This window comes from Malaya genurostris, chromosome 3 (assembly GCF_030247185.1).
Source record: "Malaya genurostris strain Urasoe2022 chromosome 3, Malgen_1.1, whole genome shotgun sequence".
NCBI lineage: Eukaryota > Metazoa > Arthropoda > Insecta > Diptera > Culicidae > Malaya > Malaya genurostris.
In genome coordinates, this window is record NC_080572.1 from 73,172,294 (window position 1) to 73,185,184 (window position 12,891).

At 35.1% G+C, this 12,891-nt stretch overlaps 3 protein-coding genes across 5 annotated transcripts in view; 1 reads left to right on the top strand and 2 right to left on the bottom strand.

The window, feature by feature from the left end:
* LOC131438535 (retinol dehydrogenase 14) overlaps nucleotides 1-12,891 on the bottom strand; it is a 145,970-nt gene that overhangs the window by 98,308 nt on the left and 34,771 nt on the right. The window lies entirely within an intron of this gene.
* On the top strand, nucleotides 5,248-7,142 carry LOC131438537 (uncharacterized). The gene is made up of 2 exons (XM_058608637.1): nucleotides 5,248-6,779; nucleotides 6,837-7,142. The coding sequence occupies exons 1-2, from the start codon at nucleotides 5,472-5,474 to the stop codon at nucleotides 7,089-7,091; spliced, it is 1,563 nt and encodes a 520-aa protein (XP_058464620.1). The 5' UTR covers nucleotides 5,248-5,471; the 3' UTR covers nucleotides 7,092-7,142.
* Nucleotides 7,263-7,969, bottom strand: LOC131438540 (gamma-aminobutyric acid receptor-associated protein). The gene has a single exon (XM_058608640.1). The coding sequence runs from the start codon at nucleotides 7,873-7,875 to the stop codon at nucleotides 7,519-7,521; it is 357 nt and encodes a 118-aa protein (XP_058464623.1). The 5' UTR covers nucleotides 7,876-7,969; the 3' UTR covers nucleotides 7,263-7,518.

Here is a 12,891-nt window from a genome sequence, read left to right on the forward strand (position 1 = left end):
TCAATTAGGTAATCAATATCAATGTTATAAAGACTGTCCCAGAAAGTATGGACGCACTTTGATTTCGCTGTAAATAATTCACAAGTGTTAGATATTCAAATATTCAAATATTCGATATACTGATAATATTAGACTACAACAACAGAATATTATTCTCAACATTTGCTATTTAGCCATTGTAGACTAGCTGGCGCACCTTCTTGCGAACGTTCCTCATTAAATTCCGTACAGACTTCTTGGCGACAAGTTTTGACACTTTTTTCCAATCTTTTTCGAACTGTTGAATGGTTTCGGCTGCCGAGACATGTTTCTTAAGATGTGTCTTCGTTAATGCCCAAAATTCCTCAATTGGTCGAAGTTGTGGGCAATTTGGTGGATTCATGTCTTTTGGGACTAAAATGACATTTTTGGTAGTATACCATTCTACCGTTGATTTCGAGTAGTGGCAAGAAGCCAGATCTGGCCAGAAGACAACAGGATCCTTGCGGCTTCGAATCATGGATAGAAGTCGCTTCTGTAAACATTCTTTGATGTATTTTTCGCTGTTCATTGAAGCAGTGGTGATGAAGGGTTTCGAAATCTTACCGCAGCTACAAATTTCTTGTCAGACCATAGTTTTCTCACCAAATTTTTCAACTTCAATCGATGTCTCGGACTGGTTTAACACTTGCCCTTCTCGCACCGTAAAATATTGTGGTCCCGGCAAGCATTTTTAATCGAGTTTCACGTAGGTTTCGTCGTCCATGATTATGCCGTTTCAAATTTCCAGCAAGAATCGTATGCTTCTTGTTTCGGACTACGTTTTGGTTGTTCTTGTTTCGGACTACGTTTTGGTTGTTTCTGCTTCTTATAGGTTCGAAAATTCAAACGAAGGCTTCGGAATGCTCACTTTTTTGGCCACATCCCGAACTGAAACCTCCTTCTTTTGCTCGAACGCTTTCAGTATACGTTTATCCAACTGAGGGTTAGCAGAACCTTTTTTTCGACCCGTTTTCGGTTTATCCTCAAAGGTGTTATCCTCGCCAAACTTCCTGATTGCATTTCGCACGCCATTTTCACTTACTCCTTCCATTTTTGCTATCTTTCTCAGTGACAGTCCGCGTTCTGTGCACCATTTGTACATAATTTTTTGACGTTGTTCTGCTGAAAGTCCACGCATTTCGAAACAAACTAATGAAAACGAATAAACAACTGCACAAGTGGTTAGAGAAGAGTGTAAACAACAATACGCAGCCATAAAAATTGACAGATTCTGAACCATTGCGAAATGGCAGCGGTTTTTGGTTGAGTTCATACTTTCTTGGACAGTCTTTAATCATTACAATATGTCACTTAGTCGCATTGCATTCGATCAATCAGTACCAGTCACGCTATCGTCTGAGTTTTCTTTGTCGCTAATTTCTTGCTCTGTATTTCCTTGTTCTGTTGTAAGTTCTAGCATATCAATTGCTTCCAGTGACAATTCCTTCCTAGCTTTCAAACTTATATAGTCTATAACATGATAATAATGTATATAGATTATTACTATACATGCTATGCATGTATGCAAACATATGAAAAATATTTCTATCCGATTTCCGAGGAGGAGTGAAACCAGCGACTACCAGTCTAGACGCGCGTAAACACGCATAAACAAGCTCATGCTTGCACCTAAGCAAATTGTTGTGATTTTTAGTTTGTTCACTTTTTGACAATTAAAAATATTAGAAAAAATCAAAGTGGAACTCGATGCAATTTTTTTAGGCCTTTTCAAAGTTTGTTTCAATTATTGAAAATCCGAAAAATGATCTAAAGTTCAATACATATTTAAAAAATGGAAAAATATTTTCTAAACAAAATATGATAAAATATTGTAAAAGTACAAACCTTTACGAAGAGATCCCATGTTTAAATGTTTAAATATATTGAATTATCGTGAAGCAACATGATTTTTAAGCTGAGATGTTGATCGTGCGACGCTCACTGCAAAAGTGAGTTACAGAAATAGCAGAAGCGTGACGCCCTCCGTTTCTTAACCATTCATGGTTTCAGCATGGTCGTAGTGAAAATGAATCACACGAGTAGTACTCAAGATATTCTCATTAGAAAATAAATTAGATTAGGAATATATTTTCCTATAAGTATTGTGAAAGTTGGCTGCATTAAGTTGCATATTTCTCTTCGATAAAAGGTTTACTAGGTACGAGAATGGTAAAATGATGTATAACTTTTCCAGAAAAGAATAAACCTATGCATTACCTTCTACAAAATTATGGGATTTTATATTTTCTACAATCCAAAAAAGTATGCATAAAAAAATAACTCGAAACAAGTTATGATTAGAAAACTACTTTTAACGGCCATAAAAACGCTTTGTATATCCGAAATGGTGCGACCTAGACTTTTGCTATATTTGACAAAGTAAATTATTTTCAATAATTTTAAAACTTTTTAGAAGAAAAATATATTCTATCTCTTCAGAAAAAAAAGTTATGGTTATATTTTTTGTCAAAGTAGGCCATGAACAATTAGGGATAGAATCAAATTACGCGGTATATATTTGTGAATAATTTCTTTAAAGCAACTATATGTCACTCACTTTTCTCAGAGATGGCGTGACCGATTTTCACAAACTTAAATTCAAACGAAAGGTCTGATGGTCCCACTGATGGTGCACTCAATTTTCTCGGAAATTTCCTAACCGATTTTTGCAAACTAAGATGCAAATGACAGGTCTTGAAATTATTTTAAAAGTCTCCGAAAAGTTGATGCAGGTCCGACTTCCGGTTCACAAGCGATGGCGATACGAGGTGCAAGTTTTTATAAAATTTACTGATTAATTCATCTAGTTGGCCGATATTGTTAGTTAGTGGATATATAAATCTACTTTGGGATTACTAGTGCCCGGTTTCCGCTTCCGAATGCACCGGTAGTAGTAAAAAAAAGCTCTAAAAACGGAGCACAATTCGATTTCTCAACAACCGATTTTCACAAATTATGATTCAAGTTGAAGCTTGGTATTTTGTATATCCGAAAAACTTGAATATTTAAATTTATATATTCAGTTAAAAGAAATTCGAATTCAGAAAACTAATTGACAATTTAGTCCGCATCTTCTCACTCAATTCCGATAGATTTCCGAAACAACCAGTTGGAGGCAAAATTCTTTCGGAATCGGTTGTTGCACTCGAGTTGGAATTTATTCAGAATTCATTATGAATTCGACATGGAATTCGAAGCTGCCGGGCTGCCGGGCTGTCGGACCTTCAAAAAATCTGCCGAGCCACAGTACAACTTTTAAAGATTCATATTATCGCTGCAGCATTAACCTGCAATTAGTTAAGACTCTAAGACAAGACCTGACAACTGGAGGCTGGTTTTGTTCTAATTTTATGTCAGAATGTTCCAGTTTATGATGGCTAATTTTGATAACTCCGTCCAAGCAAAAAGGAAAATAAAGGTTCCTGGTGAGATAAAAGACAGTGTTGCTAAGTATAAGGAAAATCGAACTCGTGTTGAGTAAAATCAGACCCTGCCAGCTTGGAGCGAAATCAATCTTCAGTTCAGCAACGCCATCGCACGGTATCACCGACGACACGACCAGGCACTCTGAAGGAAATTCAGCTTGAAACATGTTCGTAAACGATTTGCTATCAGTTACCATAAATTGAGCGATCCCTCGCTATTGACAAAAACAATCTTATCGAGCAACACTGTTTAGTTGCTACGAACAAGTTTCCAAGGAGTCCCAATATAAATAAACAAAGAGTTTATCTCCAGAAGTTTGCTACAGGTGGGACAAGCTAGAGGGTCGGGTTCAGGTTTCCCGTATCTAGTGCAGCAAACAATCTTCAAAAATTCAAATTGACTCGGTCGGTTAAGGGACGATACGGTTAGATTTCGCGTGAAGAATATATCGCTGTTTTGCCTGAACCATCGATCCATTCTGGTTCCGGGAACAAAAATCGATCACTCTTGAGGAACGAAAACATACTCCGTTGCACTGCTGATATCGAGGGAACCGGAACCTGAACGATTATTTCGAGCAAGCTATATCACTGTCCTCTGCTTTGGTACTACATACGGAAATATTTTACACCTGACAAAACAACGGTCGCTCATAGACATCCAAAGTAAAAACATCGATGCTAATTTGTGAGCAAAATGTAGTCTATGCATTATAAGAGAATACATAGCTCCAATTTTCATTTTATATTTTAAACACAGACTAACAGACAGGACACTCAAATTTAATTCTTCAATCATTTTAACGGTCATTTTGAATATTCCTTTATTTGGGACAGTTCTCACATGTGTCATGATGGCGCCACGTAACCCTATCAAAAACATCCTGTCTGTCATCTAGACTGTGTTTATTTTTTTCATTTACCAACAGAGTTGCCATTCATACAGAATTACCTGTAATGTTTTGATTTGTATACGTCCATGTGAATTTCATGCAGGATACAGATTTAATACATATTGCCAAAACTATATACATAATTTTGCTTACTTCTCATCCTCCAACGCAATACCAAATCGAACCCGCTTTGTTACAATATTTACTTGCTTCTGGTCTGCCGCCACTTAATTTCGGGTGAAAACTACCAACACAATAAAAAATAGTCTAGATGAACAACGTTTAGTCAAATAAATCGCGAAAATGTTAAATATATTATCAACATAATCAAATAATTTATTGTGACGATTTATTTTCAAATATTTTGATGAAATCAGGCAACCCTGCAAGCAGCTGATCGGTGTTGACAAACGAGGGGAAACCAACTAGTAAAAAAAAACTTTTACATAACACAAGGGGTGTACAGATAGTAAATAGTTCGCGCAGTACAATATAGGTGGAACTAGTGGATCACGAAAAAATATTTTAATAATAAATTACTCATACTGTCATGTCTGTTAGTCTGTGATTTAACTGACAACATGAATTAATAAGAATACGGCATGTTCAACGTGTGATTACATAAATGTGAAAACAACAACGTTGCGACTCATTCGATAGTAATGAAACGAATAAAGATTTTTCTAATTCTGTCAATTTTCACACAGCATTAATGTATGAATTTTGTTTAGTGTAGCTTTAAGACAATATGTATACCCAAGGAAAGTTTTCAAAATTGTAGTGTGCGTGTATCGACACATAGCTAAATTTGAGCACCACACGCACACAGTTTTACAAAAAAAAAACATCTACTACACTAACACATGAAGACATTTATGCTAACTTTCATGTTCTGGTGTGTCTTGGGTAAGCGACCGGTGTTTCTGTAGGTAAAATACACGACTATTTTGCTTAAAAAGTAATGTTAAACTAATAAAAACGTAACAGTGCCACACAGTAGCTAGTTTTGTTCCGGATTTTTCACATTTTTAGACTTGGTTACTATTAAGTTTAAATTACTTCTCCACTAAGTAATCTCTAACTAATTGAATGTTGTTGAATTGAGAGTGAACTGACTACAAAGTAAAACAAAATGGATCTTGATGTTTTACCCCCGGAACTGATGTGGAATGTGTTGGATAAACTGGAAAATCTGCATGACAGAAAGAATGCTTCTCTTGTGTGCAAATCGTGGAACTGGATGCTGTTCAACACGAGCAAGTCGCTACGAGATGTTAATTTGCGTATATGCATCAAAATCAACTGCGTAGAGCAGTTGGAAACCGAGGAACTATTCGAACGAATGTTCGATGTAATGATGAGTAGTAAGCGGAACTATATAAATCTAGAATTTTTCCATGTCAATTTCGAGCGACCGGTGGTGAGACAGTTCCTGTTCTTCATGATACAATTGTGCTGCGATTCCATTGAATGTTTACGTTTCACCAACTGTCACGGGTTGAAACGAAGCGAGTTATGGCAAGTTCTGGAGCTGTTGACCGGTTTGACTGAGCTTACTATCTCAGGAGGAATATACTACGACGATTTGGGCAAAGATGCTCGAATATGCAAGCTGAAACATCTAGTAAAACTAACGCTAGATATTGGAGACGACTGTCGGTTATATATGGATTTTACGCACAATGCGCCCGCTCTGCAGTCGTTGTACATACGAACAATTCATGGATGTGTAGATCTGCGAGATGTTACCACAACACGATACTTCAGCCAACAATTAAGAACACTGAAATTCTCCACCAATAGGTGCTACAACCAAGCGGAATTTTCAGAAATGAATTTTTGCCATTTGACAATGTTGGAACTAAAAGTATCTGGTTACGTGTGGGTTCAACTTTTCAAACAAATGAAGCAGTTACTAGTTCTGAAACTAGATGCCAATATCAACGATGATGTTATAGCGTCCATTTGTAGTACGTCAACAAGACTGCAGAAACTAAGCCTTTTATCTTCTGGATTGGTTGAATGCAAGAAATTTAACATGCTAGCGCGCCTAGAAAATCTCGAGGAATTGCAAATACGAGGTATACACAAATATAGTTGGAGGCATGTATCATTCAGAAAACTTCGACAGCTTCATCTAGACAACGTTGGAACGGATTTTACGAACTTTCTGAAAGATTTGAGTAGTTTGCGATCATTAGAAATTCACGACAGCAAACTGAAGAACGAGCAACTGATCAAAGTTACGTTAAACGCACCCACCGTTGAACGACTAGAATTGGCATTCTGTACTAAATTGAGCGATAAGGGTTTTAAACATTTGGCAGATATGAAAAATCTGAGAGAACTCCGACTGTGGGGCATTCAGGTTTCTAAAACTATTGAAGAGCGTATCACCTGTCCTCGGTTGCAAAAAATCATCTTTTACTTTAACGATTTTGTAAGTTAGTAACCTTTCCCAGTCATCGCATTAGTTAATTATGGCCTTTTCTTCCAGATCGAAGACTGTACTCTGGATGCACTAGCAGTCAGGTTACCGCATCTAAAACAACTTGTCCTGTACGATTGCTATCGGATTAGTCCACAAGGAGTAATTGAACTCCGCAAAAAATTGCCCAGTTGCCATGTATTGGAACTGTACCGCGGGGACGAACTGCCAGTAGTGTTAATTGACGAAACACAGATTTACTACCGGAACGCTGAGTTTCCCAATGGAGTTCTGAAACAGGAGCTGCCATTTCAGTGGTACTAAGTTTTTATGTTATCCAGATGTTTGTATATTTTTGTGTGACTTTGTATATTGTGTCTGTGACGAATGTGTTTTAGCATTGATTGTGATAGTGTAAATAACGAACAGTTTTATATACTTGTCAATTTTCAAAAATATTTTTATTTAAGCTTTTTAACCAATGCCGTTCTATTATTGTATATAATCATAAATTGTAGACAATGTTTAAATAAAATAGCAAAAAACAAAGGATTTGCTTGTTGTTGTTTTTCGTCAAAAGTTGGCACAAAGAATGACTAATACTTCAAACAAACACAAGCTTCCATTTGAATACTACGCCATTTTAGTGCCAATGTCAAACATATGTAATGCTAGTTGTTTTAAATTATCACTAGTTGTGAAACACACAGAACTCACTTTCTAAACCACACTTTTTTCAAATATTTTAATCCTACTGCCTTCCATAAACATTTTCGTCTGAATATGCGACGTACAAAAAATAATCCTCTTCATGATGCTCCTGATATAGTGATCCCATAGTGGCAGATGTAGGTGGAATAACATTATTTACAAAGAAGAACAAAGCATCTTCCGCTCTCAAGTGAATGCGTTTCCGGATCAGGAAGTAGAATTGTCCTACTGTAAGATCGGACGGAACCAGATATTTCTTCTTGTCTAAATCGCCGATTCGGGCCCTAGGAGCTTTCTCGACGATGACGGGCACTCGATCTGGATATTTGCGACGTATTTTGTCCCCTTCCTGTTTTCGTTTCTCAAACGGGTGCTCCTCTTTATAAACAAACTTCATTGTTCTTGCTGTTTTATATGGTTTTTCGAAAAATTATTTTCTCAGATTTGCTGTGATGACACTCTGTACTGAACTGATTCACTTACTGCGTCTTTTATTTGATTTGTCAATAATCAGGTAGGGAATCTAACACAAAACCTGCATACATACACATAAGATAACCGATCCTAACATTTACTGTTGGTGTTTTTTCTCCAGTGATGGCAAGAAGAATAAATATAATAAACGTAATTAGTATATCTACAATAAAATGTTTTGTTCGAAATTACAAACTATTACTTGAAACAACCATTACTCTAGCTTAAAGCAATCATATAATTTTATACTTGTTTTATTTTCGCTCTGTATTATTATATTCTTTTAGTACCTCTGGCATCTCAGACGATGTGATAACAATGTGAAATGTTTGCTTATCACATACACTATCAAGTCTCAAGTAGAGCGCAATACAAACAGCTGACTAAATATCAGAGATGCCATTTACACTGATTTATCTGCATTGTACTGATTTTCATATGCGCATACAGATATTTATTCAGTTTCCCTAACTCTAATACAAATTAATACAGATTTCACATAAAATAACAAAAAAATAAAAGTTTTCGTCAGAGCTATCCTTTACTGCTTGATTGCATTGACGAGATAAATGTTTACTAAGCAACGGACAAATTGAGGGGAAATCTATGTGCAGATATGCGATGAAATTGAATACAGACTTAAGACTGCCTTATGTACGATTCAGACGGTCCGCCTCAAGGGGCAAATCACTCTAAACTTTGTCTGAACTCAAACAAGTTTTACCGGGAGTAAAAAAGTTTAGCAGATATCTCGCGGGATTAAAATGGGATTCGAGAAGTTTGGCCGAGATCTGGAAAAGCATTATTTTGACATAAGAGGCTGTAAACGTGGGAGCAGAGATGCCAGATATTTTCATAGAAAATCTGTATTGATTTGTATAAAAAATCTGTATTTATCTGTATTCACTAATGAAAGGAAATTTCGGAAATAAAATGATGTTTGAAGATGTTATTCCATTAGATTATTGTTATAGAATGGCAGATGCAAAGAGCATTCCTTTATATCGTAAGTCCTTGCCGCACGGACATGAACATTCAACGACGAAATTTAATTGTTTTTGTTATCAACCACAATTGAATTGTAAATCCATATACTTTTTTCGTTTCAAAATGATGACTTGGATTTCAAACATGGAATTCAAACGCCCATTACGCAACGTCAAGTCAGGTCATACAACTTTTCAGTCTGACAATAAAGTTAACTAGGTTGGATTAGTTTTAAATTACACAAATTTATCTAGACTAGTTGGGATTAAAAGAGATTAGAGAAAATTGTTTTGGAATGACATGAGTTTATTAGTATGAGATTGTCTAGAGTTTAGAGTGATTTGGGAATGACAGTAATTCATTTCCTAATTACCAATAAAAAATTTACTCCGCTTCGCATTGCTTGAGGCTCATATGTGTCATTTTCCCAAAGACAAATAATAAAGACATGTATGTGCTTACAAATATTAAATAAAAATCTGGTCCGTTCCCGGTACCTTCTGAAATGACCGCACTCACCGCTTGGTGGAGCGCGAGATTAATTGCATTGTTATCATTTCGACCAAAGTGTGCCATGAAATCTCAATATATACAAATGAGCTAACGTATCGAAAGGGTTCTCACGGTTTGACATTTGCATTATGAATGCGATGATGGGAACTCAGCAGTGCAACAAATTTATCACCATTGGTGCCAGTTTCACGGAGGACCGTAGATGTGCGCCAAAAAAAGATCGTGACTGTCATGTCTGGAAATTCGTTTGTGATTTTCCCTCACTTAATGAGAATATGAAAAGTAAGCTTCGCTTTTTAGATCACCGTGGGTATATCATCAATTTATCTAGATTTTACAAGAATATTCATGAATAATTTGCTTGTGTGGCATAGTTACTGCTATGACAACACATACAACAATATCGTTGATGACAAGCGGTGAAATAAATTCATGTTCGAAAGAATTGAATACGTGCAAGAAGACTGAATTTGTAAGTAATAAATGTAATTAGTGAATTGAATGCATATCAAATAAGGAAATATATTTCCAGCTTCAAGCTGCTGGAAAATGAGGAACATGAAGAGACCGTCTACAACGGATACGAAATATGCCCGGAGACTGGAACGGAATTTATTGTGAAAGACTCGTGTAATGTGAAGCCGAACAATATTTTTAAAATTCGAAACCGCAACGGGAAGGTTGTACATTTAAAAAAATCTACATTTGTATGGATGATTTCGAATCAAACCGAACGTTGCTCGACAGACCGAATTTATCGTTTTCAATCACAAGAGAAAGCAAGTTTGTCGATACAAAGATACAAAGATGTTCTGAATAATATAGTTATAGGAGAACGGATTTTAGTGAGAGAAGAGTGTTTCAAAGTTTGTAAAGTATATGGTTTCAAATACATGACTGGGAAGAATAAGAACTACTCTCTGGATAGTGCGCCAATTAATGTACCAACGGGTGCAAAAAGACGTGGTATCATTATTATTGGTTCATATTTTGACATTTTTTTTATTTTGATAACGAATTTTTATTGGATAATTCGGATCAAAGTAGCAAAATTCAGACATCGATAGGTATATAACACATTTAGAAAAGCCATCCATTTTTAAGCTTATTAGTTCATGATTGCAATTCAGCAAAGTACATTAATAAATTTGTTAGTAATAAGAAATATTTCGATAAGCAACATCATATAAATTAAAATTAACAGCGTTATAATGAAAAAAAAATATGATATGTTCTGTCCGATAAATAGTTTCTCTTATACATATATATATATATATATATATATATATATATATATATATATATATATATATATATATATATATATATATATATATATATATATATATATATATATATATATATATATATATATATATATATATATATATATATATATATATATATATATATATCTGAATCTTGTGAGGTCTCAAGTTACTCATGATCGAAAACCTAATCGGTTAAAGCTGGTAACCATCTGGGAAAATTATTCGCGCTTTGAATTACCATCATCAATTATCGGTTGAATAAGACCAATTATTTATAAACAACCATACTAGTCAGAATAACTTGTTTTTATCATAAATTGTTGTTGTTAATTTCACATTTAATTGGCAGAAAGATATGTTTGTACATAAAAAATATTTAATTAGACAAATTTTACTCTGTTACTGAACTGTCAATCATTTCTTTTAGCTAAGATGTGTGCTACTAACAAGTAGATGCATGTGGATATGTCGTCTCTTGTTTGCAATAATAAAGAATAAAAAGCATTTCGAAGAATTTCGACGTTATAGTAGTCCTTTGAAGTGAATTTCTCGTTGCCAGACTAACTTCTACTTCGAAATCAGAATTAATTCAATACTGTCATCCCCCTCGACGTGTATAGCAAAAGCATTGAAGTATTTCAATAGTACACTATTGAAAAACCTGTCTCATTTGACCCATGTCAACACCAGCCAATCAGAACGCGTTCTTAGGAAGAGGACAAAATATCTGCTGCTGTACAACAAATCGTTCGAGGAAAATGTTCCGAACAGAGTTTAATAGCGTAGTGAGTTCCACAATTTGGTCCTTCTGAAAGGCAGGAATGAATCCCGTACAGTACCCTAGTACAGTAGTTTCTTTCAATGAAATGCAAATCCGAAATGAAATAATCGACATTAAAATTCTGTATGCGGCTATTTTTATAGCCGTTAGGACCGCCCATTAGTGAAAAAGCTACAAACGAAATCACATAAAAAGAAACCTCTTAACAAAAATTGAATCAGTTTGGATTCTATCGCCACTGCGAGCAGATATGTTTTGTGTCGTCTGCACAGCTAGTTTCGCTTTCGACAAGAGCGATTACGTCACAGCTGCCAGTCATTAGCATTGGTGAAAAAAAACAACGGTGGAGAGCATTACACAAAATCAGCCGTTCTAATGGCTCTAAAAGTTTTCTAAAGAACTATTAGGATTTGTTGTTTGCAAATCGAAGGAAAATATCCTCAGTTTAGTGCAAATCTAGAACAGTTTGGTTAGATTTGTGCACTTTTCGCTGTGTGAAATTTACAGTAATCGAGATCAAGTGAAGCCTTCTTTGTTTTTGCGAAAAATGTGAAAAAGGGGAATGCTTGCATAATTCATACAATTGATCAACTATTTGATATTCGGAAGTGTTAAGGAACATGTCAGTTGTTTTCGTATTCACGACATCCAGTTATGTCTCTGACATTACCCACCCGCCTTTTTTCCTAAGAGAGGAGTACACTGACACCAGCATGCTGGCAACCAGCAATAGTGTAAACGCTACATATATAAAAAATCTGTATTAATCTGTATTCACTAATAAAATGAAATTCTTACAACAATATTATTCTAAAAGATGTTATTCTAATAGATTGTGGTTGTAGGATGGTAGATTCAATCAGTCATTGCCGCGCTCACAAGAATATTCCACGACGAAATTTCATAGTTTTTTTTTTTATTTTTTTATCCACAACAATTGAATTGTAATTCCGTATATTTATCTAGTTTGAAATTGTTGAATTTATAATTTGACATGGAATTTCATCAGCCAATATGCAACGTCAAGTCGGGTCATACCACAGTAAAGTTTCATGATGCCATTACTTCCTTGAATATCAGTTCAAATTGGTTTCAAATTATAATATAAATGGATTTCACAACAGATTTCCATATAAATTTGTGATTTGTCCGTTGATTGATTTTTTAATTTTTTTCTTATTTTTTGTGAGATCTGTATAAATCTGTATTAAATTGTGGAAATCTGTATAAAATCTCTTCTCTGTATTAAATCTGTATGAGCATGTAAAAATCTGTATAATATAGATAAATCTGTATAAATGGCATCTCTGATTTCGCTCCAAGCTGACAGGGTCTGCTTTGACGGAAGTTAACTGATCGTCTGAATCGTACTTAAAACTGTTTGATG

Coding starts and splice junctions, on each gene's coding strand:
- LOC131438540 (XM_058608640.1), bottom strand. CDS start 7,875: ATGAAGTTTGTTTATAAAGAGGAGCACCCGTTTGAGAAACGAAAACAG.
- LOC131438537 (XM_058608637.1), top strand. CDS start 5,472: ATGGATCTTGATGTTTTACCCCCGGAACTGATGTGGAATGTGTTGGAT. Junction 6,780..6,836: donor TCTTTTACTTTAACGATTTT/GTAAGTTAGTAA, acceptor CTTTTCTTCCAG/ATCGAAGACTGTACTCTGGA.